Source organism: Pezoporus flaviventris, unplaced genomic scaffold (assembly GCF_033815535.1).
Source record: "Pezoporus flaviventris isolate CSIRO_AGI_PZ_B2104156 unplaced genomic scaffold, CSIRO_AGI_Pfla_v1 ptg000145l, whole genome shotgun sequence".
In the NCBI taxonomy this organism is placed as follows: Eukaryota; Metazoa; Chordata; class Aves; order Psittaciformes; family Psittacidae; genus Pezoporus; species Pezoporus flaviventris.
The window spans coordinates 246,847-273,724 of NW_026892693.1; the positions used below are offsets into that span (position 1 = coordinate 246,847).

At 47.7% G+C, this 26,878-nt stretch overlaps 4 protein-coding genes across 4 annotated transcripts; 2 read left to right on the plus strand and 2 right to left on the minus strand.

The window, feature by feature from the left end:
- On the minus strand, positions 1 to 927 carry LOC133282867 (olfactory receptor 5AN6-like). Its single transcript, XM_061479212.1, has one exon. It carries the CDS (start codon positions 925 to 927, stop codon positions 1 to 3), a length of 927 nt encoding a protein of 308 aa, XP_061335196.1.
- Positions 928 to 5,106: 4,179 nt separating this feature from the next.
- LOC133282902 (olfactory receptor 5AR1-like) lies at positions 5,107 to 6,036 on the plus strand. The gene has a single exon (XM_061479262.1). It carries the CDS (start codon positions 5,107 to 5,109, stop codon positions 6,034 to 6,036), a length of 930 nt encoding a protein of 309 aa, XP_061335246.1.
- Positions 6,037 to 9,803: 3,767 nt separating this feature from the next.
- Positions 9,804 to 10,733, plus strand: LOC133282903 (olfactory receptor 5AR1-like). Its single transcript, XM_061479263.1, has one exon. It carries the CDS (start codon positions 9,804 to 9,806, stop codon positions 10,731 to 10,733), a length of 930 nt encoding a protein of 309 aa, XP_061335247.1.
- Positions 10,734 to 25,084: 14,351 nt separating this feature from the next.
- On the minus strand, positions 25,085 to 26,011 carry LOC133282870 (olfactory receptor 5G25-like). The gene has a single exon (XM_061479217.1). It carries the CDS (start codon positions 26,009 to 26,011, stop codon positions 25,085 to 25,087), a length of 927 nt encoding a protein of 308 aa, XP_061335201.1.
- Between the last annotated feature and the right edge of the window lie 867 nt (positions 26,012 to 26,878).

Genomic DNA, 26,878 nt, shown 5'->3' on the forward strand with positions numbered 1-26,878 from the left:
TCATTTTATTTTCAAGAGTCTCCTCAAAGCCTCCTTCACCTCCTTATTCCTCAGGCTGTAGATCAAGGGGTTCAGCATGGGAGTCACCACAGCGTAGAGCACCACAGCCCATTTATCTGCTCCTCTTGAGCTGTGAGAGCTGGGGAATAAATACATAAAAAAGGATGCCCCATAGAAGATGCTGACAGTGGTGAGGTGGGAGGTGCAGGTGGAGAAGGCTTTGCTCTTGCCCTCAGCTGAATTGATGCTCAGGATGGTGGCGATGATGGCCACGTAGGAGAGCAGGACAACCAGGCTGCTGGACACACCAAAGAGAGATGCTGCAGTGGTCAGGATGATGTGGCTGAGGGTGGTGTCAGAGGTGGAGAGCGAGATGAGAGCAGAAATGTCACAGAAGAAGAGGTCGATGGTGCTGGAGCTGCAGAAGGACAGGGTGGACATGCTGATGGTCTGTCCCACACCATTGGTCAGCCCCATGAGGTACGAGCCAGTCACCATCTGGAAACAGCACTTTGGGGACATGACAAGGGGGTACAGCAGGGGATGGCAAATGGCCACGTAACGGTCATAGGCCATCGAAGCCAGCAGAAAGCTTTCACTTACCCCCAAAAAATCGAAGAGGAAGACCTGAGTCACGCACCCAGCATAAGCAATTCTCTTCTTCTCTGACATCAAGTCAACCAACAACTTGGGGGTGATGACAGTGGAAGAACAAAGGTCTACAAAGGCCAGGTTGCTCAGGAAATAATACATGGGGGAGTGGAGGTGGGGACTGGCCCTGATTAAGATGATGATGCCCAGGTTGCCCACAATGGTGACAAGGTAGGGGAGCAGGAAGAGCAGGAACAAGTTGAGCTGAGTCACCGGGTCCTCTGTGAACCCTGTCAGGCTGAACTCGGTCACTTGGGTGCAGTTGCTTTGTGCCATGGGCTGGATGGTGCTTTGTGGGTGAGCTCCTGGCTGGAGGTTTCTTCTCCAAGAGGCAGGGATGTCCCAGGTGGAAAAGCCTCTGTGTGGTGGGAGCTGCTCAGAGACAGTCCTGCAGGATGGAAAGGGAGAGTTCAGGCACAGCTCAATGAGGAACAGGTTGGTGAAAGTCCTGTGCCAGCACAGGTAGAACAAAAGGGTGCTCAAGCAGTTAAACACCATGGCACAACGCGGTGCCTGCTCCTCTGGCTCACTCCTGGATTTTGAGCAATGACCTCTGTGGAAAGGTGAGGTTCCACTCACCTGAGTAACTTTACCTTAGTGCTGCACTTCGTTGGCTGCGTTAGTGCTGAGCCTGGGGCTTGGAGACCATCCGGCTCAACCTGGAACACAGAGAAACGTGGTGCTTTCACAGTGCAGAGTTGATCCTTCATGTTTTCGTCAGTGTTTCCCAACCACCCACTTCTTCCTTTTCTGATGGGACTTCTTCCTAATTAGAAACTGCAATGAGTTCCTGAACTCTGTAAAGTGCAGTTTGCAGGGAATTGGAGCAGCCTGCTCTAATGGAAGGGGACCCTGCCCATGGCAAGGGGCTGGAGTTGGATCAGTTCTAAGTTCCCATCAATCAAAACCATACTATTAACCTATGCGTTCTTACACAGAGGTTTAGGTTGGTTTTCCCCCTCCTCCTGACACACTTTGTTTGCTCTAAAACCTTTTCCTGGGTCTTTAGCCTGAATCTGGACACTACAATACAAACTGGCAACCCCCAGAGCTCAGCAATCCCTCTTCGATATTTTGTTTTGTAGGGAAAAAAGTCATCTTTCAGATCTGTCTCATCTCAGCAATGAGGAGCACCCTGAATGTCCTGTACAGGAAAGCCTGAAGTGCTCATCCAGGAGCCCGTTGTGGTCAATAAGAAGAAGCCTCCTGGGAGTGTTCTCCACCAGGGTGATCTCCAAACCTGCCTTCTCAGCAGCAGCATGGGGAGCACACAGCACAAGCAGCACCCCAGGAAGCCCAGAGCATCATCAAGAACTGGAGCCCAGGACCCTGCAGTAGGGCAGGAGATGAATACAGGAGCTGCTGTTTGTTGGCAAGAGAGAACCACAGGAGATGGTGTCTCAGCACACACTGTCCTTGCACAGAGAACTCAGAATGGGCTGAAAGATGCCATCCTTCACTTACATCTCAGCTCTGTCTCTGCTGCCCTCCTCATGCTCTCGGAGATGGATGTGAAGATGAACGTGCCTGGAGCTGTGCAGGGAGCCTGGGAATGAACCAGCATCAGCAAACCCCCTTCCTATTTCAAGTGATGTGGGGATGTGGGACTGTGAATCTCTTTGGTCCCCATGAGATGACAAAGCCCAAAGCAGGTCATTATCTCTTCTCTGTGCTGGTTAGTTTGGAGAAGAAGTGTACCCAGAGGAGATGACCTCAGCTTGAACAAGCAACAGGGCTTTGGGCTCTCTTAGAGGAAACCAAAGAACAACTCCATCTTTCACATCCACTTTTGGAGCATTTCTGAGGCAGTTACAGGTCCACAAGGGCTGTGGTTGACATAATCATGGCAGGGAGGTGATGGGGAACTTGTCAATGGGAGCTGGTACCAGGGTCCATCAGCAATGTCAGGCACCACAGGCACTGAACCAGCTTTCCACCCGTCTTCAATTCCTTATACTCAAACCTTAGATTACAAGCTTGGCTTCAAAGAGCCAGCAGCATATCATGGTGATCTTGCTAATGGTGAGGTAAATGCTGTCCACTACTTCTTGTCCACGCAAACATCAATGTTCACATCACCCAAGGCACTCAGGTTGGCCAGGCTTAACTTACCCTTGGTACATCCATTCCGCTTACTCATGGTCACCCTCCTATCCTTAATCTGCCTGGAAAGGCTTTCCTGGGGATTTTGTTTCTTAAAATCCCTGGGGACTGAGGCAGCCCCAGTCCTTGTGCTCTCCTTGATGGTGTTGTTAACCTTTTTGCACCCATCATGCTGGGAAGTTAAGGCAGAAAGGAGAGCCTGAGGGAGAGGTGCCTGATAGTGGAAGAAAGGAGATGGGAAAGATCAGATGGAGAGTGTGATAGAAGGACTGTAATGGGCAGCAAGAGGGGGAAAGGCTCCAGGGAGACTTTACTGTGGGCTTTGAATACCTGAATGGGGGAGTGTGAGAAAGCTGAAGGGGAGCTTTGGACAAGGACCTGTAGGGACAGAACAAGGGGAAAGGCTTTAACCTGCCCGAGGGGAGACTGAGATGAGCTCTTAGGCAGAAGCTCTTCCCTGGGAGGGTGCTGAGGCGCTGGCACAGGGTGCCCAGAGAAGCTGTGGCTGCCCCATCCCTGGCAGTGTTCAAGGCCAGGTTGGACACAGGGGCTTGGAGCAAGCTGCTCCAGTGGAAGGGGTCCCTGCCTCCAGCACAGGTTGGAGCTAGATGAGCTTTAAGGTTCTTTCTGACCCAAACCACTCTGGGATTCTGTGAAACACACTAATACAGGGACATCTCCAGCTCCATAAACTAAAATCTCTTGAAGAAAGTAGACAAGGAAGTGTTTCATGAATCCATACACCAGGACCACAGTATGGTGGGTAATACGTGTCACAACACTTGGACCTACTGGACAGATATCAGTGAAAAGAATTTTGTTTAGGTACTACTGCAGTTCTCCTGTTGATTTGAATTCAGGTGCTTGCTGTTTCCTTGCTCTTCTCATCACTGCTCATAGCAAAATGAAAGAAAAACCCCAGTGAAATGATAAAAACTTGGTGTGGGGACAAGTACTGCCTTAGTCAAGTCAGCAAAGGCAAAAATCAACATTTGGAATGGGTTTTACAGGAAGATGTTAACAAGGGGCAACTGTGAGAGTAGAAATGGTTGCAGGAACTGTCTTTGCGTTGCTGAAATCCTGTTTAAGTAGCATTAGGAAAGGCAGTTGAGAATGTTATGAGAATAATCAGGGATGAATCATGTAGACATTCACTTGTCACCCACTCCCTCTCCTCAATGCGGGAGTAGGAGGAAGACATCTCCTTAAAGCCACATATTTACAGCATATTGTTCCTGGTCTTTATTAGTGCACCTGGAGATGAAGAGATTGATGCTCTGGGTGGATTTTGCTTGTTGTCAACCTTCATGGACTGGAACACCTCCAAGGTCTCAGAAATGAGTATAAATACATCTTGAACAACAGAAACTACAGAGGGCACTTGTCTGCCTTTGCAAGATGCAACAGCAAATCACCCTCAGTGCAGCTTCTAAGGAAAGACTGCTAAAACCCACTCTCAAGATCTGCTTGGAAATGAACGTGGACTCAGTCATCATCTGGAGGAGCAGCCAAACTCATCTCAGTTGCTGAAGGAGCTGCATGGACCCTCCAGGTTTCTCCATCATCACTGTGCCACCTTAAATTTCCTTTCCTATGGACTGTGTCTGCTAAAAACTTTGTGTTCTTCTCAGCTTTAAAATGCCCACGCTTCTGCTCTGCTTTGCTTTGCAAAAGGAAGTGAAAGTCAACAGGAAAAGGGTTTCTTCAAGTGGAATTGTTCCATGTTGGTTCATTTTAGAAAACAGCAATTATTTTCCAAATGTACCTGTCATTTCCTAAGGAAAAGCCAAAATGCATTCAATGTCTGTGCTGGTTTGGGCTGGGATAGAGCACATTGTCTTCATAGTAGGTACTATGGGGCTATGGTTTGGATTGGTGCTGAACTGGTGTTAATAAGTCCAGGCTGTTTCAGTTATTGCTGAGCTGTGTGGGGCTTAGTTGCCATCTGTGGTTAAACCTCGACCATAGAATAGTTAGGGTTGGAAAGGACCTTAAGATCATACAGTTCTAACCCAGCTTCCAAGAATTGCCCAGTTATTGACCTTCCTCCTGTGTTAAATGTCCTGAGGAAGGCAGAAAGAGGAGAGATGAAATGCTGAGCTAAACCCAGGTGGGTGTTCTCACTGTTGAGCTTGAGGGTTTGGTTTTAAGACCCTCTTGTAGCCACTAGATGGAGGCTTGGCTCTTCCAAGAGCCCAAATCTCTTCCAAGAGCTATCCAGAGTCCAACTGACCCTCTAGCAGGATGGGATCTGCCTCCCTTTGGTGACACTGAGGAAGCTGAGGGTCCTCTTGAGCTGCCCGTATCATTGTCTGTTTTGCCTATCTCCTGCAGCTTGATGCATTACAGAGGATGACACCCGCCAATCACACTGATGTGTATGAGTTCATTCTTTTGGGGCTGACCACCCACCCAGACCTCCAGGTCCCCCTTTTCATGGCTTTCCTGGCCATGTACATGATGACCCTCTTGGGGAACTTTGGGATCATTGTATTGATCAGGACCGATCTTCACCTTCACACCCCCATGTACTATTTCCTCAGCCACTTGGCTTTTGTCGACATCTGCTACTCCTCCATCATCATCCCCAAAATGCTGGTGCAGATTTTGACACTGGAGAAAACCATCAGCTTCTCGGGGTGTGCAGCCCAGCTCTGCTTCTTTGTCATATTTGGGGTCATCGAGTGCCTCCTGCTGGCTGTGATGGCCTATGACAGGTATGTGGCCACCTACAAACCCCTCCTGTACCCCACCATCATGTGTGGATCAATGTGCTGGTGGCTTGTGGCTGGTTCCTATGCTGTTGGTGTCTTTCATGCGGTGACCCACACCACTTTCATCTTTACCTTCTCCTTCTGCCACTCCAATGTTATCAACCACTACTTCTGTGACGTTGCCTCACTCTTAGCTCTCTCCTGCTCCAACACCCACTCCTATGAGGGGGTCATCCTTGCTCTCATCAGCATGAACTGTCTCAGTACCATGACCATCATCTTTATCTTCTATGCTTACATCCTCCCCTCTGTCCTGAGGATCCGCTCAAAGGAGGGCAGGAGAAAGGCCTTCTCCACTTGCACGTCCCACCTGACAGTCGTCACCACATTCCATGGGGCAACCTTGTCCACGTACCTGCGCCCCATCTCCACCTTTGCTTCGGATGAGAACAAAACTGCCACATTGTCCTACACCATCATGACCCCCACATTGAACCCCTTGATCTACAGCCTGAGGAACAGGGAGGTGAAGGCTGCCCTGATGAGAGCAATTGGGAGAAGGCAGTGAATGGAGGAAGCTGGCGACCAGGAGGGTGTTTCCTTGTTGCTGTTATTGAGCAGGACTCATTGCAGCACCGAGGTCTCTGTGAAGGTGTATTGAAGTGATTGCTCTGTAATTTCTCTCTCATTTATAAGGTATCTGACACTGATTTGGCATATAGCACCTGCCTAGATGAAGGTGGGTGAGATGAAGCCCAACCTCATTCATCACCAATGGTCCATGTGCACAAACAGCTCCTCCGAGCACCTTGATTCATCCTGTTAATCTCATTGCTCTTTTCAGTCACTACAGAGACAGCATGGACTACCCTGAGCATGGGTTTCCAGGTTGCCAAGGTTCAGAGGTAAACCCACAATAAGAGCCAGAAACCCTCTTCTTCTGGAGTGTCTCTGAAACCCAGTGCCTACCGGGATGGGTGAGAATGGACAAAGGACATCATATAATCAGTTAATAACTCAATCAGACAACTTTCCACTGTACTTTCTCATGATAAGGCTTGTGGCACTCTTAAATAAAGCTTTCCCACCCAAAACTTGGTTCCTACAAGTGAAATTGCAGGTTAAGCTGGAGGTGTTTTGTGCTTTGAAATGTCACGGTCAGTGTTGGTGCTACTTTACCTGGAAGCCTTTGGGCAATTTGAGCCTTGTCTTTGCTGCTCTTTTGCAGATGGTGTGGAAATGTAAAGAACTTAATCACAAGTTGGGTCAATATCGATTGTTTCAGCAGTGATTGAATCATCAGGGCTGGATTTCCCAGCTCTTGAAGCTGATTCAGAAGTAGGCCTTTTACATAACTTACACCAGTAAGTTAAAGAATGGAGATTGATGTGGATATCCTGAAGGGCTCTCTGTTAAAGAAGCAAACCCAGATAAAAAATACAAGTAACCAACTTTAAAGTTGGGATAAACTATGTTCTTGCTCAAGTAAATCTTTCAATGAGTGGGTATTTCTCCCCACCCATCAGAAACAGGCACCTTTATGTGTAATTCACTCTGCTGTAACTCCAGTCTCTAAAGCAAATCACATGAATCACAAGCCAGAAATGCCTGTTTGTGTCCCAGCAATGGAAATCTGCGTGCATGCGTGTATTACATGGATATCTAGGATTATGAGATGAATCCTGGAATCCCAGACTGGTTTGGGCTGGAAAGGAGCTTAAAGCTCATCCAGCTCCAACCCCAACCCCTTCCACTGGAGCAGCTTGCTCCAAGCCCGTATCCAACCTGGCCTTGAACACTGCCAGGGATGGGGCAGCCACAGCTTCTCTGGGCACCCTGTGCCAGCGCCTCAGCACCCTCCCAGGGAAGAGCTTCTGCCTAAGAGTTCATCTCAGTCTCCCCTCGGGCAGGTTCAAGCCATTCCCCTTGGCCTGTCCCTACAGGCCTTGGTCCAAAGCCCCTCTCCAAGGGGAAGGATCCATGCAGGAAGACCAGCTTTATTCCAATTTGGTTTGGTTTAGTTTAGTTTTCAGTTTAGTTTTTATTTAGTTTAATATTTCATGTTATTTTTTTCTAATTTATTATTCTAGTCTATTCTTTATTTTCGCTAAGTTAATTTATTTTAATATACATTTTTGTTTGCTTTTTATGTTTAGTTTTAAAGTTTTATTTTATTTTAATAATTTTTAATTCTTATTAATTTTAATTTTTTATTCCATTTTTTAATTTAACTTTATTTTATATTTTATTTTCATATTCCTCTGTCATCCATCTATGCACCCCCCCCGTGGACACACATATATGTATGACAGAGTAATATAATAATAATTGCACTTCTCCCAAAGGAAGTTCTGCAGAACACCTCTCAGCCATAGGGCCTCGGAGGTCTCAGTGGATTAGAGAGAAGGGTTACAAAGCAATTACACCAGCAGGGGGGACAGACAGAGCATATAAGTGTCCTTGTCATCTGTCGTAAGTTAATGTGAAGCAAGGAAGAAGAACCAAGCTGTCACTGGTAAGGACAAGGGGACATCCAGATTTGTTTTATCGCTGGAGCTAGAAGGTGGGTTATAATTTTAAGGGGCTATACAGTATCATAGAATCCCAGAATTGTTTGTGTTGGAAGGGTGCTTAAAGCTCACCCAGTTCTAACCCCTGCCACGGGCAGGGACACCTTCAACTGGAGCAGCTTGCTCCAAGCCCCTGTGTCCAACCTGCCCTTGAACACTGCCAGGGATGGGGCAGCCACAGCTTCTCTGGGCACCCTGTGCCAGTGTCTCCTTGTGCAATACAATCCATAGTTCCTTGCAGGAAGCAGGAGGGCAGGAGAATGGTTTCATCCTTTAGAGATGAGGTCTGTAGAGAGGAATTTGATTGTTCTGGGTTGTATCTTTATTAGACAGACCATGAGGAGCTGTTTATTTCATGGCAGAGCAAGAGAACACCAGAAGAAGGAAGATCACAGAGCACATGGATTTTGTGAAGGGTATTGTACCAGTTATAATGGTTTGCTTATGTTTTAAGGTTATAGAAGCAGATAGCAGCTAAAATACCAGTTGTAATAAATCCTTTATCACTGCAATGCCAGTGATCCCACCCTGATTAATTCTGTCATGCTGCAGGTTGTACATAGAGCTAAACCCCATGTGCTTCTTCCATATGGATAAATGGTTTATCTGATTTTCCTTTCTGAATATAAGCCAGGCTCTTTGATACTGGTTTTACAGTGATTGCTGATGGGAAAGCCGTGCTCATTGCACTGCAGAGATTTGCTGACCGTGACGCACACCCCATGAGCAGCACAGTGTTTTCCATGATCTTAGGCTAATATTGATCTGCTATTCCCAGCAGTTTTCCTGTCTCTTTTCTTGGTCTCTTCCAAGTGTTTATGTTACAGTGGTTCCTTGTGGACCCCTGTGGAGGCTGCTCCATATCCCTCCCTGATGCTGTGATTAAAAGGCAGGATGCCATGGTGTATTTTCATAGAACTCTTAAATATGGATTTTAGAAAGAGGAGGTGTAGGAAAGGTTGATAAAAAGGCAAAGATTGCCATTTTTTGTTTTTAATGGTTTCTTTTCTCCCTCATGATGGCACTTCACCATTTCTATATACCCAATAGAAGAATAACCCTGAAATAGCAAAATAGATGAAAAGTTACTGAAGAATAAATGGGGTTTTCCTGTTTTATCTCTGCAGTGTGCAAGCAAAATCACCTTTAAGGAAAACCTCTATGGGGAAGGCTCCCTAAGATGCCAAATGTTCTATTCTACTTCAAAGGTTGGATTTGATGATCTGAAAGGTCTTTTCCAACCCAGTTGATTCTATGATTCTAAGTCCTAGAATTACAGAATCACAGACTGGTTTGGGTTGGAAAGCACCTGAAGTTCAGCTAGTTCCAACCTCTCAGGCTTGGGCAGGGACATCTCACCCTAGACCATGTCACCTGTGAAGACATGGTCTAGTGTGAGATTTTCATTATTGCTGTCACTAATTCATTACAGGAAGCACTGAATCCCTTGTTTTACACTTTCTTAGTTAGAACTTGGGAGGGTTGCCCTGGAATGTGATATAAACCATGAGTATACATCAGGGAGATGTGTTTTAGAATGAATGAAAGAGGGAACACTTGGCAGTGTGACTGCTACCAGAATAAAACATTCAGTGCTTTGCTAAACTGGTTTTTGATGAGTGTTGATGCAAATGAAGCAGATCTCTGATAACGAGAGGGTTCGCCATCCGGACCCTGGGGATTGATGGGCTTTTTAGGTGCTGAGTGTCTCCACTAACTGTTTATTATGGCTCTATGAATACATCTTACAGTGCTTTAGGAGAAGATGGCTGAGGAAAACCAAACCAAGCAAGTGACAGAGCTGACTCTTGTCGGACTGACGGACAACCCGCAACTACAAGCGCCTTTGTTCATCCTGTTCCTCCTCATTTACTTCATCACGCTGGTGGGGAACCTAGGCATGGTTGTGCTCATCAGGAGCAGCGCTCAGCTGCAGACCCCCATGTACTTTTTCCTTAGCAACTTATCTCTCCTCGATGCTTGCTACTCATCGGTGGTGGCACCGAGGACGTTACTGAACTTTCTGATGGAGAAGAAAACAATCTCTGTCATCAGCTGTGCAACCCAGCTTTACTTCTTCATAGCCTTTGGTACCACCGAGTGCTTCCTCCTGGCTGCGATGGCGTATGACCGCTACATGGCCATCTGCAAGCCCTTGCTGTACTCGTCCATCATGTCCCACCGCCTCTGCATGCTGCTGGTGGCCAGTTCCTATGTGCTTGGCCTGCTGCACTCCTGGGTGCACACAGAGTTCACCTTCAGCCTGCCTTTATGCCAGCCAGCCAAGGTCAACCACTTCTACTGTGAAATCACGCCCGTTCTGGCCCTCTCCTGCTCTGACACACGTGTCAATAGGTGTCTGATATTTGTCCTTGGTGGGCTGGTGGAGATGGTGACCATCTTGGCTGTCCTGGTCTCCTACGCCTTCATCCTCACTGCTGTCTCAAGGATCAGCTCTGCTCAGGGCCGGTACAAAGCCTTCTCCACGTGCACCTCTCACCTGGCTGGAGTCACCATCTTCCATGGGTCCATCCTCGCCCTGAACTTCCGACCAGGGTCTGCCAGCAACCTGAGCACGGATAAGGTCTTTTCTGTGTTCTACTCGCTGGTGGTGCCCATGCTGAACCCCCTGATCTACAGCCTCAGGAACAGAGAGGTGAAGAACGCCCTGAGGGACTTTGTCAGGTGGAATTAGCTTTGGCACGATGTTTAGCTGCTGGTTTTGGTCTCCAGAGCTTCAGTTGACACCAAGGACTTTTGTTTCCCCACCCTATTCCTTCACCTTAAAGATCTGGTTTGGAACCATTTCCAAGTCTGTCTTTCTTCCTATGACTGGCTTGTGCCATAACTCCACAATCTGATTTATCTGCTGTATTTTATTGCCTTTATTTTTTTCCCCCCTCTTTTTTTGTCTTATGAGATGGGCACTGAACATTAGCTCTGGGCTCCTTGCTAGCCCTGTGAAAATGCTCTTCCACAGCCATCAGCATCTCCCAGTTGATGACTTAAAACCTGCCTTATGACCTCTTCTCATTTTCAGGGTCTTTCTCCCCTATCATTAAAGGGCAACGGATTTTTCCTGTACAAGTGCAGGAAATGAAATCAAAGTAATGAATGAAGTACATTTATTTTAAGATAAAAACTGGCATTAACCTCATCTATATTAGGCACTGCTCTGAGATCTCTATCTTCTCTATTATCTATGGATAAAGCTAGATATGGTATCTAAAGATGAGATTTGTTAACTAATTGTTAGGTAGATAAGGCTGTTGAATAATACCATCTTTAATGCTTATTTCAATATAGGCCAGGTTTTGAATCATCACCAGAGAATCCAATATTATCCTGCAAAATATTCAGGCTGGTCTAACAGCACCTGAAGCACAGGGTAAAGAGACCCATGTCCAGCTCTTCCTGCCAAAAAGGTGATTGCTTTTTGAGGCGTCAGAATCATTTATAGAGGGGAACTCTGTCATGCGTTTGATGTGGGAATTTTTTGTCTATAGCCAAGGGCTGCTGCATTTTGCAGATCCCTTCTCTGCAAAGATTAAAGCAGAATCATGTAATGATGCTCTCAGTATAAAATGTATTTCCAAAACCTCAAGCCTGTTTCTTGTCTTGCTGAAATTCACAGTTGTGCCTCTCCTGCATTGGGTTGCACTGAGTTTCCTATTGCCAGTTCACTGAGTTGGATCCACCACACAAGACTATGGCAATCCAGAGCTCTCTTAGGAAAGTAGCATCAAGTCTGGTAAATGCTTGTACATTTCAGTTGTCCTGTTTTGAAAACTTTCTTAAAGCCAAGAGGAAATAAGGACACCAGAGTGGGGTAATTCATCAGACAGTGATGAGGCGTACACATGACGCTGCTCATCGAGATTTCCTTTTCCACAAAACCTCAGACCAGATGATCTTTTGAGGCCAAATGTGTCCTTTCATACTGTTGTTTTTCAGAGCACATAAACAGTGTGTTCCTCATAAACATACTTTCCAAATATAAGTTAATTCCTACTCACAACAACTAAAGAATTTTTCCCCTATCAGTGTGCTTTGGTTTCTTTGAGACCCGGATAGCTCTCAATTAACATTGATTCTGTGTTCAGGATTGTCTTTCATCAATAGAAACTTCCCACAGGCTTAATTCTTATATGAAATCCACTATTTGGTGTTTCCCAGTGTGCTTGAGCCTGAGCTGGGCATGGACATGGGATGTGGTTTGAATTCCATTTCTCTCACCATTTAGGTAGAAGGTCATGTCAAATGAATATAAAATACCCCTTAAAATGAATGAGAGGAGACCTGATGTGCCCAAATTTTCCTTTACACTGGGTGGCCTCAGCACAGTTCATCATCCTGGGTTATGAATTATATTGTCTACAATATTTTCCTTTAAATGTAATCTATTGTGAAGCTGCAGACTCAGGAGGGATTCCCCTGAATATTCAAAAGTGCAACTTGAGAGCTTGATTCCCACCAACTTCTTCTCTTTGAAAGGCACAAACAAATGCAATGAATCTTTTGAAACCTTTTCTGTGACTCTTTTTCAGCAAGCAGATGTAAAACTACACTTCCTCTTCCCTCCCACCCCAGCAGCTTTAATAAAGAGCTCGCAGGTTAGAGTGACGAATTTTATTGGAGCGGAGAACAAGGTCAACAATCTTGTAAGAAAAATAGATAATTACAAGTGACAAAAGAGTCAACATTAAAACAAATCAGAAATCGCCTTCGATGTAGTATTGTCTGCTTAGCAACTCAGCAACCCAGTCTGCTTAGTTGAGCCAAGGCCCCGGCTGAAGCACTTACAGTGATTTGGCATATTATGATTGGATACATGTTTTGAAGACCCTCAGTGACTAACATATAATTGGTTAAACACAGGTGTGAGAACTCAACCTTGAAAGCTTGCCAACAGTCCACAGTTCTCATTAACTTGGTGAATTCCAGCCTCTTATCTTGCTTGCTTAAGCTTCTTCGGGCCTCTCATGGCCTTGCTGTATCTTTCAGGACTATTCAAAGTTTATGTACCAATTATGCATTCTCCCGTGTGTCGTGGTTTAAACCCAGTCAGGTAATTCGTTCGCTCACTTCCCCCCCTTTCTTGCCCTCCCCCTGCTCCTGGAGGGACGGAGAGGAGAATCGAAAAGAATGCAACTCCCACGGGTTGAGATAAGAACAGTTTAGTAACTAAGGTATAACACAAATCACTACTGCTACCATCAATGATAATAATGATAAAGGAAATAACAAGGGAAGAGAATACAACACCTCAGCACCAGCTGACCGATAACTCGCCCCCCAAGCCCGACCAAGCTCCGACCGATACCTCCTCCAACCCTGCAGTCTCCCAGCCCTTCCGGCTAACTCCCAGTCACATCCTGGCCATGACGTGCTGTGGTATGGAATACCTCTTTGGTCAGTTTGGGTCAGGTGTCCTGTCTCTGCTTCCTCCCGGCTTCCCCTCCTCCCTGGCAGAGCATGAGGCTCACAAAGTCCTTGGCCAAACCAAAACATCCTTGTTATCAGCTCTGTTCCCAGGCCGAAAGTCAAAACACTGCACTGCACCAGCTACCAAGAAGGAGAAAAATGACTGCTACTGCTGAACCCAGGACACCGTGAGAACACTGTCTCCACATCTTCCCCCTTTATGTTTTATATATGGTTTGGGTGACCCTACTTGAGCAGGGGCTCTGGGCTAGATTATATCTCCAACATACTGTGATGCTGTGATATGCCAACGACAGGCTGCTGGGCCTGCCCCTTTTTTCTGCTGTATGGCTCTCTGATAACAGGCTGTATAGCTCTCTGATCCTTCACATCAAGGTCTGGCATGGCATGTGTCCCCACCGCTCCATGCCTGCTGGGTTGCAGCCAAGAGCGGAGCTAAAGGTTCTTCTTGGTGGCAAACACAGAAGCCAACCCAGTCTTGCCCTTGATTGTGGTAGCAGGCATTTGGTCAGCCTCAGTCCTTGCACCTTGTTGTCAATGCAGAGTTTCACCTGCTTTATCCAGTAACAAGTCGCTACTACAGCAAGGCACACACAAATTTACATTAGCAGAGTAACTATTACAGGGTACAGCAGCATGTTGAAGATGCTGATGGCAGCGAGGGACCAGCCAAAGAAATTTCTTACCAGTGGAATTCTCCCACCCTCTTAATTTGTTCCATCAACTGCTTTATAAGACTACCATTGTATTAAAATCTTTCTAGCTTTTGCCTTAGCATTTTCTAGCAGCTACTGCAAATTTCCATACTCTAACATCTCTTTTACAAGTGACAAATCTATACAATACAAGGCGTAGTTTCTTATTAGCAACTGGCTAGTAAATACAGGTGGTTTTATACACAAAATCACAACCTCTAATATAGCTACTTTACAAGCACACATATTCAGGATGTTACTTTTCAGGTGCCCCCAAGTGATGTTTTGCAGTCATTCGTTTTTCTCTTCCTCTATCTCATTCTGCTTGGGGTAGTCAGGGTCAGCTCCTGTAGCTGAGGCATCAGGTTTATCCATTCGTCTGCCCAGCTCATGGCAAGGCTTCACAAACTTTGCAGGCAGTCGCCATGGGCCTGTAGGCAGGAGGGCACAAATATACCCCCTCCCCCAGGTTATCAGTTCTTGAGAAGTAGACAGGTTAAGTGCACCATCATTACTCTCTCTCTCCCCCCCTCTTTTTTTTTTTTAGTCCCTGCAAAAGCCATCATTACTCCCACTACAGTCCCACGTACAGAACGTGGCACAAGGACCCTGTGGAGACTAACAGCAAACCAGCTCCGAGAAGCATCATTGCAGTGCGAGGTGGCAGGCTCAACCTTAGCGGGCGTCCCCGCAGAGGCTCTGCCTCCCCCACATCCTATGAGGCTTGGCCTTTTATACTGACCAAAATGCACACTCATTCCGACACAAGTGGCCAGCCTGTGCTGGAAGAAGTGGCCAGCAGTATCTACAGAGGTCTCCAAGGGTTGATAGAAACCTGGACATACTTCTATTTACCAGCTTCTAGTACATGGGTATCACAGAGAAACTGTATGGGCTCCCCCTGTCAATTGCAAGAAAAAATCATAACATATACAGCTTGAGTATAAGAGGATTTTAACGCATACGTGGTCACTGTTTGTCAGGCCTCCTTAACTACTTTGAGATCAAGAGCTTCCCACTCTTTAGCCCCCTGCTGTGTAGCAAACACATGATATGCAAAGATGCCCATTGCAGAAAATTCCCCAGTAATGATCGCATCTTTGGTTACCCATTGTTACAACAGAGCGTCTCCAGGGCCAGTAAGTCTGAGCAGACCGACCCGGGAGACGAAGAGTCAGGGTCTGGAAGCAGAGGATATAAATCTGGCTCGGATTCAGGGGATTCGGGGGCTGATCCTGCGCCGAACTCGGGGTCTCCGTTGCTTGCAGCTGTGTCTTTCTTATCAGATGTCTCCCGTTCGGTATGTGGCCATCTGCAGACCTGGCTCCTCCGTGACTGAGTTAAAAATTTCCACTCTAGGGCATAGTGGGTTGGAAAGGCTCGCAGTTCCTTCCTTTAAATCTCCCGCTCGTGCATAATCTCTATTTTCTACTGCGTGCTTCAAAGTGGCGCCGCAATCTATACGGCGCCGAGGCACCACCCTCTTTCTTTCGGATTCCTCGACATTCATCATGCGTATCCCTTCTAATATACTTTCTCTGTCCTTTTTGAAGTCCCTACTTTCGGAACTGGGGTGGTGGGGGAGCAGGGGGTTACACCTCCTCCACGGCACCTTCTGATGAAGGCGGGGGAGAAAAAGGAGGGGGGGGAACCCTGTGCTCCCGCGAGTTGGGGGAAAGGAGTTGTAACCTTCCCCCAGTTTCAACCGACCAGGGACGTCTGTTCCTAGTTTCTCCGTAGCTACCGCGGCAGTTTTCTTTTCCGCCTTGTATCTTTTTATACAGTTTATACTTCTCTCCATGGTTTACCGAGTTTCTTTGCCGTTTTATCATCATTTAGCATTGAGTCAAATAGTTCATCACCAAACTTTTGCCACTCACTCTCCTCAAAAACTGTATTAGGATCTACAAAAAAACCCTTATCCTTCCCTACAGCCAGTAGACCTGCTAGCTGCTTTAGAGTCTCAGGCTCAATTCCCCGCTTTTATAAAAAGCACTGTAAAAAGTTCAGGGCTCAGTTCCCCGCTTTTATAAAAAACACTGTAATAAGTCCAGGGCTACCTCTCGGTCCATTTTCATGGCCAGCCTTTTCCGGATCGTCTTCTTCTGGGTCGTCCTGTAACCTCAGTCTCCGGATCGGCCTCCCGACACAGCAGTGTCTGGTTCGCCCCAGCGGCAGATTCCTTTCGGTCAGTCCAAGCACCCGGGTCCGTCACGCCACCGCAGCAGCGTTGCCCGCGCTCCCCGGCCGCTGCCGCCGGCGCCGCTCACTCGCCATTCCGGGTCCCTGATACTCAGGGCCCTGTAATCCGGGTCCCCGGTAGCTGGGGCCCTGTAGTCCATGCTCCCTGTTCAGGCACCATTTGCAAATGGCAAGGAGAAGCAAGACACACCAACCCAATATGGGTGATAAGCAAGCTTCTACTTTATTTGTGGCGCAGTTTGCTTATATCCTCGTGGTGTTTAGCCACGCCTACTAGTCACAACAGTATTGGTTAGTTCTACACAGCTTTCTTCACATTCTCCTCCCACATCCGGTTTCCGGTTACCTGTGAGGCCTACACCTTGCTTTGCTCGCACAAGGCCTCCAAGGATCCATGGCCTTGCTCTTAGAGACATTCTGCAACATTCTACCTGTGCTGGCACAGGACTTTCACCAACCTGTTCCTCATTGAGCTGTGCCTGAACTCTCCCTTTCCATCCTGCAGGACTGTCTCTGAGCAGCTCCCACCACACAGAGGCTTTTCCACCTGGGACATCCCTGCCTCTTGGAGAAGAAACCTCCAGCCAGGAGCTCACCCACAAAGCACCATCCAGCCCATGGCACAAAGCAACTGCACCCAAGTGACCCAGTTCAGCCTGGCGGGGTTCACAGAGGACCCGGTGACTCAGCTCAACTTGTTCCTGCTCTTCCTGCTCACCTACCTTGTCACCATTGTGGGCAACCTGGGCATCATCATCTTAATCAGGGCCAGCCCCCGCCTCCACTCCCCCATGTATTATTTCCTGAGCAACCTGGCCTTTGTAGACCTCTGGCTTTCCACCATCATCAGCCCCAAGATGTTGGTTGACTTGATGTCAGAGAAGAAGAGCATTGCTTATGGTGGGTGCATGGCTCAGGTCTTCCTCTTTGACTTCTTTGGGATGACTGAATACTTCCTGTTGGCTTCGATGGCCTATGACCGTTACGTGGCCATTTGCCATCCCCTGCTGTACCCCCTTGTCATGTCCCCAAAGTGCTGTTTCCAGCTGGTGACTGGCTCGTACCTCGTGGGGCTGACCAATGGTGTGGGACAGACCATCAGCATGTCCACCCTGTCCTTCTGCAGCTCCAGCACCATCGACCTCTTCTTCTGTGACATTTCCCCCCTCATCTCCCTCTCCACCTCTGACACCACCCTCAGCCACATCATCCTGACCACTGCAGCATCTCTCTTTGGTGTGTCCAGCAGCCTGGTTATCCTGCTCTCCTACGTGGCCATCATCGCCACCATCCTGAGCATCAATTCAGCTGAGGGCAACAATTCCTGCCCCAGAGGGTGCTCAGGCATTGGAACAGGCTGCCCAGGGCAGGGCTGCAGGCATCACAAACCCTATAGAGAAGGCCCTCACTGCCATGGGTTAGGGGTGGCCGCGGCAATGCTGGGGAACGCTTGAACTTGATGAGCTTAAAGCTCTTTTCCTTTTTGCTCTCCCTTTTGCTTGGCAAATGAGAATAAACAGTGAATTCTACCGTTCCACTGGATCAAACTCCATTTCTAGACAGTGTTGGTAAATTCATTGAGGGCCTTAAGAAAAGGACAAAAACACCTTTGGCAAGAGAAATAGAGATGAGAGCAAATAAGTGTGATGCCATGCAGGCAGTATTTTTAGGTTTTGATGCACAAACCTCATTCAATGATTTCCAGCACCATTCACATCATTTCATTTCAGACAGCAAAGAATTTAAGTGAAATATGGTACTTGTGTGACCTCTGGTATGAATGAAGGTGCTTTGAAAGCGTTTTAAGACGTGATAGTGATGAATCCCCACCAAAGGGCAGAAACTATAAACGAGTCCCCATCCACTGCTCCTCACCTTTGCTTTTGAGCTCCCTGTTGGCAGCAATAGAAGCCATGATCTCCATGGCAGCCTGACCACAACAGAGCACAGGAGCTGTGGTGTTGCTCAGCAGCCTTCAGACCTCCTGTGTGTAAGCCCATGGCAGCCTGGAGCAATGGCATTGCCTGCCCTGATGTCTCTCTTGTTGCTTTCCTGCGCAGAGAGCTGATGGGTGATGGGCAAACACTGCATGCATAAACCACCCCAAAATACTCCAATGTGTGCGTTACCTCAGCCCATAGAGCTGCAGCCTCTGCCAGGACCATGGGGAAACCTGGAGCCATCGCTGAGCTTTAGGGCTATCCTAGACACACATAATAACCTAGGCTGGAGAGAGAAGCTCCATGGCTGGATTCAGTTAAATCAGGATCAATGTGGTTTGGTGATTCCTTAACAACACACAACTAAGAGGCACCCAGGGTCAATCAGCTGAATCCTGCTTTGTTCCCAAAGCTTCCTGATAACTCCCTGGTTATTATTTAACCCAGATGACTGCTGTTGTCCTTCTGAGCCTTGGGGACAAGCAGGGGCAGAGGTTTCACACCCTCCCTGGCCCCTATGTCAGCGTTTGGCTGCTTTTACAGTGGGGTTTTCCCCCTCCCTCTGTTTCTAACTGGAATTTCCCATGCTGCACATTCACAATAGGAAATCTGAGATTTACCCTCATCTGCAAGATAAAGCACATAGAGAACTTGCAGGAGGCATCAAGCCAAAAAGAATGGAACACCATTAATTCTTGCAGGAATCCTTTCTCTGTCCCTGAAATCATCGAATCATGGAATAGGTTGGGCTGGAAGGGACCTTAAAGCTCCTCCAGCTCCAACCCCTGCCACGGGCAGGGACCCCTTCCACTAGATCAGCTTGCTCCAAGCCCCTGTGTCCAACCTGGCCTTGAGCACTGCCAGGGATGGGGCAGCCACAGCTTCTCTGGGCACCCTGTGCCAGCGCCTCAGCACCCTCACAGGGAAGAGCTTCTGCCTAAGAGCTCATCTCAGTCTCCCCTCAGGCAGGTTAAAGCCATTCCCCTTGGCCTGTTCCTACAGGCCCTTGTCCAAAGCCCCTCTCCAGGTTTTCTGGGAAAGGCCACCATAAGGTCTCTCTGGTGCCTTCTACAACAATATTCAATGACTTTATGTCCAGCTGCTCTCTCCTTCACCATCACCAAGTGTTTAAACAGGAATATGAGCTCTTAGTGTCTTGAAAACACAAGTCTGTGGCTACAACCCTATCACTGTGCTCATTGTGGCTTCTCATTGGAGCTGCTGCTCTCAAAAGGGAAACCTTTTTGCTCCTTGTTGTGTGTGTTTAAGGAAACCAGTGGTTTGCTGTGTCTAAGGGCTGCCACTGCCTTCAATGGGGTTATCATCTGACCAGGAGAGCAGAGCAAACACCACATGAGCTACCTCCCCTTCTTTGGGTACTTAGTGACTGGATTTAGGAATCACCTCAAATGTCCTTAGGGAAGCACTTATCTCCTTACATTGGAATGCACCATGTCACCTCTATGTGTTTACTGGGTCCATCAGCTCCCTTTAGTGTTGAGGGAGATTTGGTGGGGTTCATGCCCCTCACTGCAAGGCAGACACCTCCATTGCTCCAGGTGAAGAGATCTGAATGAGCTCTGCTGATTGCCTTGGCCTGAGTCTCCTTAGCTGTAATGGGACCTTGGCTCATAAATAGGTAAGCAGAAGCACTCATGTTTGTGTCTTAATGTAAGTTATGTCTTAGCGAGGGTGAGTGGGTTTGTTTTTGGAGGTCTCTGTTATGTCTCTTTTAGCTGATGAGTTAAGAAATGTCCTGAAGCAAGGGAAGTATGGTTTTTCCATTTGGTTGGAAAGGATTTGAAGGCTTGGGTTTTGATTGCGTAGATCCTGCACTGGGCATGTGGTTCCTCTCCAGTGTGTGGGTTCTAGGTGTATAGGAGACTCCAGTAACATGGAGTACCAAGCTGTTGTCTGTAGGGTGGCTGGAAGCTGAGCTACCTTAGTTTCCCTTGGTGTAGAAATAAAAAGGATAAATTCAGTTTGATTTCAGTACTCCCTTTAAAACTGTTGGCCATGTTATCTTAGTTTTTGAAAATGAACTGGGGGATATTAGTGTGGATTCTTTTAGACACCACCGCTATAATGGAGCGAAGAAACCTTCTGGGGTTGGTGGTGGAAGAAGCAAGGAGATCTTCAAACACTGGTGAGTTCATCTCTGTGTCTGCCTTTACCACTATTGATGGCTTGGAAAGGCATGGGGGTGGCTTGAGATGAGCTCTTAGGCAGAAGCTCTTCCCTGTGAGGGTGGTGAGGCGCTGGCACAGGGTGCCCAGAGAAGTGGTGAAGGCCCCGAGAACAGGTGAAAGCAGCTTTTCATACAACCATGGAATGGTTTGGGTTGGAAGGGAGCTTAAAGCTCACCCAGTTCCAGCCCCCTGCCACAGGCAGAAACACCTTCCAGTAGAGCAGGTTGCTGCAAGCCCCATCCAGCCTGTCCTCCATCATTTCTGTTGGTCAGTAATGTCTAATGCACTAGAGCCTCAAAGCTCAGCATTCATAAATCATTTCCTGGACAGAATACGAAAGGAAAATGAATGTCATCAGTGTCCTGGCTGTGTGTTTGCTTTTATAAAGGTTGCTAATAGCAGATATTAACTTCCTGATGAGGGGTTTCTATTCTGCATGGATGGATAGGAAATTATTGCCTAGAAGATACTAGTGTTGGTTTGCTCTTTTCAGAGCCATAAGAAAGGAACTTTTCCCCATAAAGCTGCGCCTAAAGGGCTTTCAGGAAACATGGAGAGGGGCTTAGGACAGGTGCCTGCAGGAACAGGCCAAGGGGAATGGCTTGAACCTGTCAGAGGGGAGACTGAGATGAGCTCTTAGGCAGAAGCTCTTCCCTGGGAGGGTGCTGAGGTGCTGGCACAGGGTGCCCAGAGAAGCTGTGGCTGCCCCATCCCTGGCAGTGCTCAAGGCCAGGTTGGACACAGGGGCTTGGAGCAAGCTGCTCCAGTGGAAGGGGTTGGGGCTGGAGCTGGAGGAGCTTTAAGGTCCCTTCCAACACAAACCAGGCTGGGATTCTTTGAGCCAGGCCCATGAAATTGTCCTTAATACCCAAACATGCCAACACACTGACCCTCCAACTCCTTTGCTTTGGGCATGAGCCATCTCTGTCAACAAGGCAGCTGTAGAAGTGAACTTTGCTGTTAACAAAGAAGAAAGTTTCTTTCTTGTTATCCCCAGCTAATTAATCTCTGATGGCTTGTTATGAAGAGTGAGGGAAGTCACATCCAAGTCTTCTGAGAAGCTTTTGTGGTGATGAGGAAACTTCCTTGGTAAACCCCAGAAGGTCTTGTTAAAGCTGGTGACTCCTGGAAGGGTGCTTGGTCTCCAAGGACCACTTCTTGCTTTGGCAAAGTGAGCAGCATCACTTGTGATGGAAATAGCTGTGACTGCTTGTATTGTGAAAGCCTGGATCTCGGGCCTGCTGGAGGGCTTTCTGTGCCCATGCATGCTTGGTCCTACTCTCTCTTTAAAGACACATCCCTGTCTTCATGACATGTGCATATCATGTGGTTCTTGCTAATGGGGTGCTTTGTCCCTTCCTGCTTTTGACCCCTAATAAAGGGGGCTGGGGAAGGTCATTGTATTTCTCCTCACCTTTGGACCTCCTCAAGGACACCTCATACTTTAAACTTCTTGTCATTATTTGCCTTGGGATGGATTTGCTTGTGTCTCTTAAGCTGTGAGGCAAGTTGTAGTCCACTCCATCCATCCTCCATGCCTGACTGGCTTTCATAAATGTGATTTTCCTACCATTATGGATTTGGGATGGGAGAATAAGCATGGGAATGGGGTCACCTGACTCAACATCTAAAATTCATTGCCTAGTTATGAGACAGTCAGGTCCCTTCTAGAAGGGATGGGAATAAGAGGATGTTTTATCACATCCTAGGACAGCTGGTGAGGGTGGATGTGGTCCAGAGCAGGTCTGAACATCAGAAGCACTTGTACCGTGCACCCTCTCTCCACAGTATATGCATCTCAGAATAGCTTTGTCTGCATTAATCTAATTCCAGTCAGGATGCGAAGGCCTCCTGGAGGTCAAACTGGATCAGCTGCCCCCCTCAAACCTTTTTTCAGTTTGTTTTAATCCAAGAGACAGGACAAGAGGAAACGGCCTCAAGCTGCACCAGGGCAGGTTTAGATGGAGCTGAGGAACAATTCCTGCCCCAGAGGGTGCTCAGGCATTGGAACAGGCTGCCCAGGGCAGGGCTGTAGTCATCATCCCTGCAAGTGTTCACACACTGTGTAGATGTGTCCCTCAGTGCCATGGGTTAGTGGTGGCCTTGGCAGTGCTGGGGAATGGTTGGACTGGATGAGCTTGAAGGGCTTTTCCAACCTGGTTGATTCAATGAGTCTAAAAGGAGCCCAGTCCATGCAGCCTGACCCCAGCCTCTGATGGGGATGGAAACACAGGGAGGGGTGAATGCTCTGTGTGTGTGCATGTGTGTGTGCATCTTCAAACTTGAACTCTTGAAACTGCTCTTTATCTGTACAAATACTAGAGATACAGAAACACACCTTCACTGAGCACAGATGGAGACACTGAACTCTGATTTAATGACTTAACTTTTATTTATATAAATTTGAAGAAAATGAAACTACTTCAGATCTCCTAATCCCTCTTCCCAGCAGTCTTGAAAGAGTTGTTTGAGTTTTCAGTCGGACTAAAACTTCATAAGGGAAAAAAAAAGAAGATAATTTAAGAAGTAAGAAACCACTCTTTTTTGCATGTTTCCCTCTAAGTGTTGGTGGAAAATACCAGTTAAGTTGCAGGGAAGGAGACAGATGCAGTGAAATGCCCCAGGTCAGGTTTGTTTTTTGTCATATAGAAATGTTGTGCCATTTCCTCTGTCCTGAAGGGCCCAGGACATTGCCATGCACTTGACATGTACATCATGCAACCTTCAGAACAGTTGGGTCATTCTGGTGCAACATCTGAAAGCTCAGAGGCAGACTCGGGGGCATCTCCATCGTGTTAATAATCAATGTTCAGGCAACTGAAGTCAGTCCCAGATGCCTTTATGCTTCCTGACACGGTTCATTCAATCTGACCCGCTGTACCCATGCTCATGTGAATGTTTCACTGGGATAATGGTCTAGGACTATGGAATTGTGTCTGTGTGATGCAGACATCATCGTGAAGAAATAACTTGGACAGCTCAGGCACAGACACAAGTTACTTCATGACTTTGGTTGACCAAACCACTGGTAAATGCTCCATTCCTGGTAGTGTTCAAGGGCAGGTTGGACACAGGGGCTTGGAGCAAGCTGCTCTAGTGGAAGGTGTCCCTGCCTGTGGCAGGGGTTGGAGCTGGAGGAGCTTTAAGCTCCCTTCCAATCCCAAACAATCCATGCTTCTAGGATTTCAGGGACAGACAAAGGATTCCTGCAAGAATTAATGGTGTCACATTCTTTGTGACTTGATGCCATCAGCAAGTTCTCCATGTGCTTTTTCTTGCAGATGAGGATAAATCTCGGATTTCCTATTATGAATTTGCAGCATGGGAAATTCCAGTTAGAAACAAAGGGAAGGGGGAAAATCCCACTGTAAGAGCAGTCAAACACTGAAATAGGCGCCAGGGTGGATGTGAAACCTCTGCCCCTGCTTGTCCCCAAGGCTCAACAGGACAACAGCAGTCATCTGGGTTAAATAATAACCAGGGAATTATCAGGAAGCTTTGGGAACAAAGCAGGATTCAGCTGATTGACCCTGGGTGCCTGTGAGTTGTGTGTTGTTAAGGAATCAGCAAACCACTTTGATCCTGGCTTGATTCAATCCAGCTGTGGAGCTTCTCCCTCCAACCCAGGTTATTGCATATGTGTAGGATAGCCCTAAGGCTCAGCCATGGCTCCAGGTTTCCCCATAGTCCTGGCTACAGCTCTATGGGCTGAGGCAAACGACTGGAATATTTTGTGGTGGTTTATGTATGCAATGTGTGCCCATCAGCCAGCAGGTCTCTGTGCAGGAAAGCAACAAGAGAGAAATCAGGGCAGGCAATGCCATTGCTCCAGGCTGCCATGGACTGCCATGCATCAGGTCTGAAGGCTGCTGAACAACCCCACAGCTCCTGTGCTCTGCTGTGGTCTGGCTGCCGTGGAGACCATGGCTTTTATTGCTGTATGCAGGGAGTTGGAAAGCAAAGGTGTGGATCAGGGGATAGGGGTTCCTTGATAGCATCTGCCCTTTGGCTGGGATTCATCACTACCACGTCTTAAAACTCTTTCAAAGCGCCTTCAGTCATAATAGGGGTCACACAGATACCATATTTAAGTTAAAATCTTCGCTGTCAGAAATGAAATGAGGGGAATGGTGCTGGAAATCATTGAATGAGATTTGGGAATCAACACCTAAAAATACTTCCTGCACAATGTGCCAGTTATTTGCTGTCATCTCCATTTATCTTGCTAAAGGAGTTGGCGTCTTTTTTTTATGGCCCTCAGTGATTTCACAACATGCCTAGAAATTGAGTTTGATTTAGTGGAACAGTAGAATTCACTCTCTCTTTATTCTGATTTTCCCAGCAAAAGGAGAGCGACAAATGACACAGCCAATACCTTGAGTCAGGGCAATTGTAAAAGCTTTTGCAATGTTTTTTTTAATATATTCAGGTGGTGCTATCAAATCTCACAGTACATCATGTAAGTACTGCTGCAGAAGACTCCCGACAAGTTGTCCATCTAAGGTACTTCACAAACAGCTGAGCATCTCCCCCACATCTCCATTCTATCTGGCCCAATATTTAGAGCATTCAAGATCATTTTATTTTCAAGAGTCTTCTCAACGCCAGCTTCACCTCCTTATTCCTCAGGCTGTAGATCAAGGGGTTCAGCATGAAAGGCACCATGGTGTAGAGCACCACAGCCCATTTATCTTCTTCTCTTGAGCTGTTTGAGATGGGGCTTAAATATGTGAAGAAGGATGCCCCATAGAAGATGCTGACAGTGGTGAGGTGGGAGGTGCAGGTGGAGAAGGCTTTGCGCTTGCCCTCAGCTGAATTGATGCTCAGGATGGTGGCGATGATGGCCACATAGGAGAGCAGGACAACCAGGCTGCTGGACACACCAAAGAGAGATGCTGCAGTGGTCAGGATGATGTGGCTGAGGGTGGTGTCAGAGGTGGAGAGCGAGATGAGAGCAGAAATGTCACAGAAGAAGAGGTCGATGACGGTGGAGCTGCAGAAGGACAGGGTGGACATGCTGATGGTCTGTCCCACACCATTGGTCAGCCCCACGAGGTACGAGCCAGTCACCAGCTGGAAACAGCACTTTGGGGACATGACAAGGGGGTACAGCAGGGGATGGCAAATGGCCACGTAACGGTCATAGGCCATCGAAGCCAACAGGAAGTATTCAGTCATCCCAAAGAAGTCAAAGAGGAAGACCTGAGCCATGCACCCACCATAAGCAATGCTCTTCTTCTCTGACATCAAGTCAACCAACATCTTGGGGCTGATGATGGTGGAAGAACAGAGGTCTACAAAGGCCAGGTTGCCCAGGAAATAATACATGGGGGAGTGGAGGCGGGGGCTGGCCCTGATTAAGATGATGATGCCCAGGTTGCCCATGATGGTGACAAGGTAGGTGAGCAGGAAGAGCAGGAACAAGTTGAGCTGAGTCACTGGGTCCTCTGTGAATCCGGCCAGGCTGAACTGGGTCACTTGGGTGCAATTGCTTTGTGCCATGGGCTGGATGGTGCTTTGTGGGTGAGCTCCTGGCTGGAGGTTTCTTCTCCAAGAGGCAGGGATGTCCCAGGTGGAAAAGCCTCTGTGTGGTGGGAGCTGCTCAGAGACAGTCCTGCAGGATGGAAAGGGAGAGTTCAGGCACAGCTCAATGAGGAACAGGTTGGTGAAAGTCCTGTGCCAGCACAGGTAGAACAAAGGGGTGCTCAAGCAGTTGAACACCATGGCACAACGCGGTGCCTGCTCCTCTGGCTCGCCTTGAGATGTTGAGCAATGACCTCTGTGGAAAGCAGTGGGGAGGTCGCACACCCGAGTAGCTTTACCTTAGTGCTGCACTTCATCACCTTTGTTAGTGCTGAGCCTGGGGCTTGGAGACCATCCGGCTCAACCTGGAACACAGAGAAACACGGTGCTTTCACAGTGCAGAACTGATCCCTCTTCTTGTGGGCATTTCCCAACCACCCGCTTCTTCCCTTTCTGCTGGGACTTCTTAACTGGAACAAATTCCTGACGGATGGAAAGTGCAGGTTGGATGGGGCTTGGAGCAGCCTGCTCTAGTGGGAGGTGCCCCTGCTCGTGGCACGGGTTTGGAGCTGGAAGAGCTTTGCAGTCTCTCCCAGCACCATATGCAAACACACACAGGCTCACAGGCTTTTATAGTGATTTCCTCTTTCTCCTGACACACTCTTTCATCTCTAAATGCTTTTCCTGGGTCTTTAGCCTGTTCATGGGGTCTTCAATAGACATATGCAACCCCCAGTGTTCAGTAACCTCTTCTTGATCATCTGTTTTGGGGGAATATATACAATCTTTGGACCTGCCTCATCTCAGCAATGGGGAGCACCCTGAATGTCCTGTACAGGAAAGCTT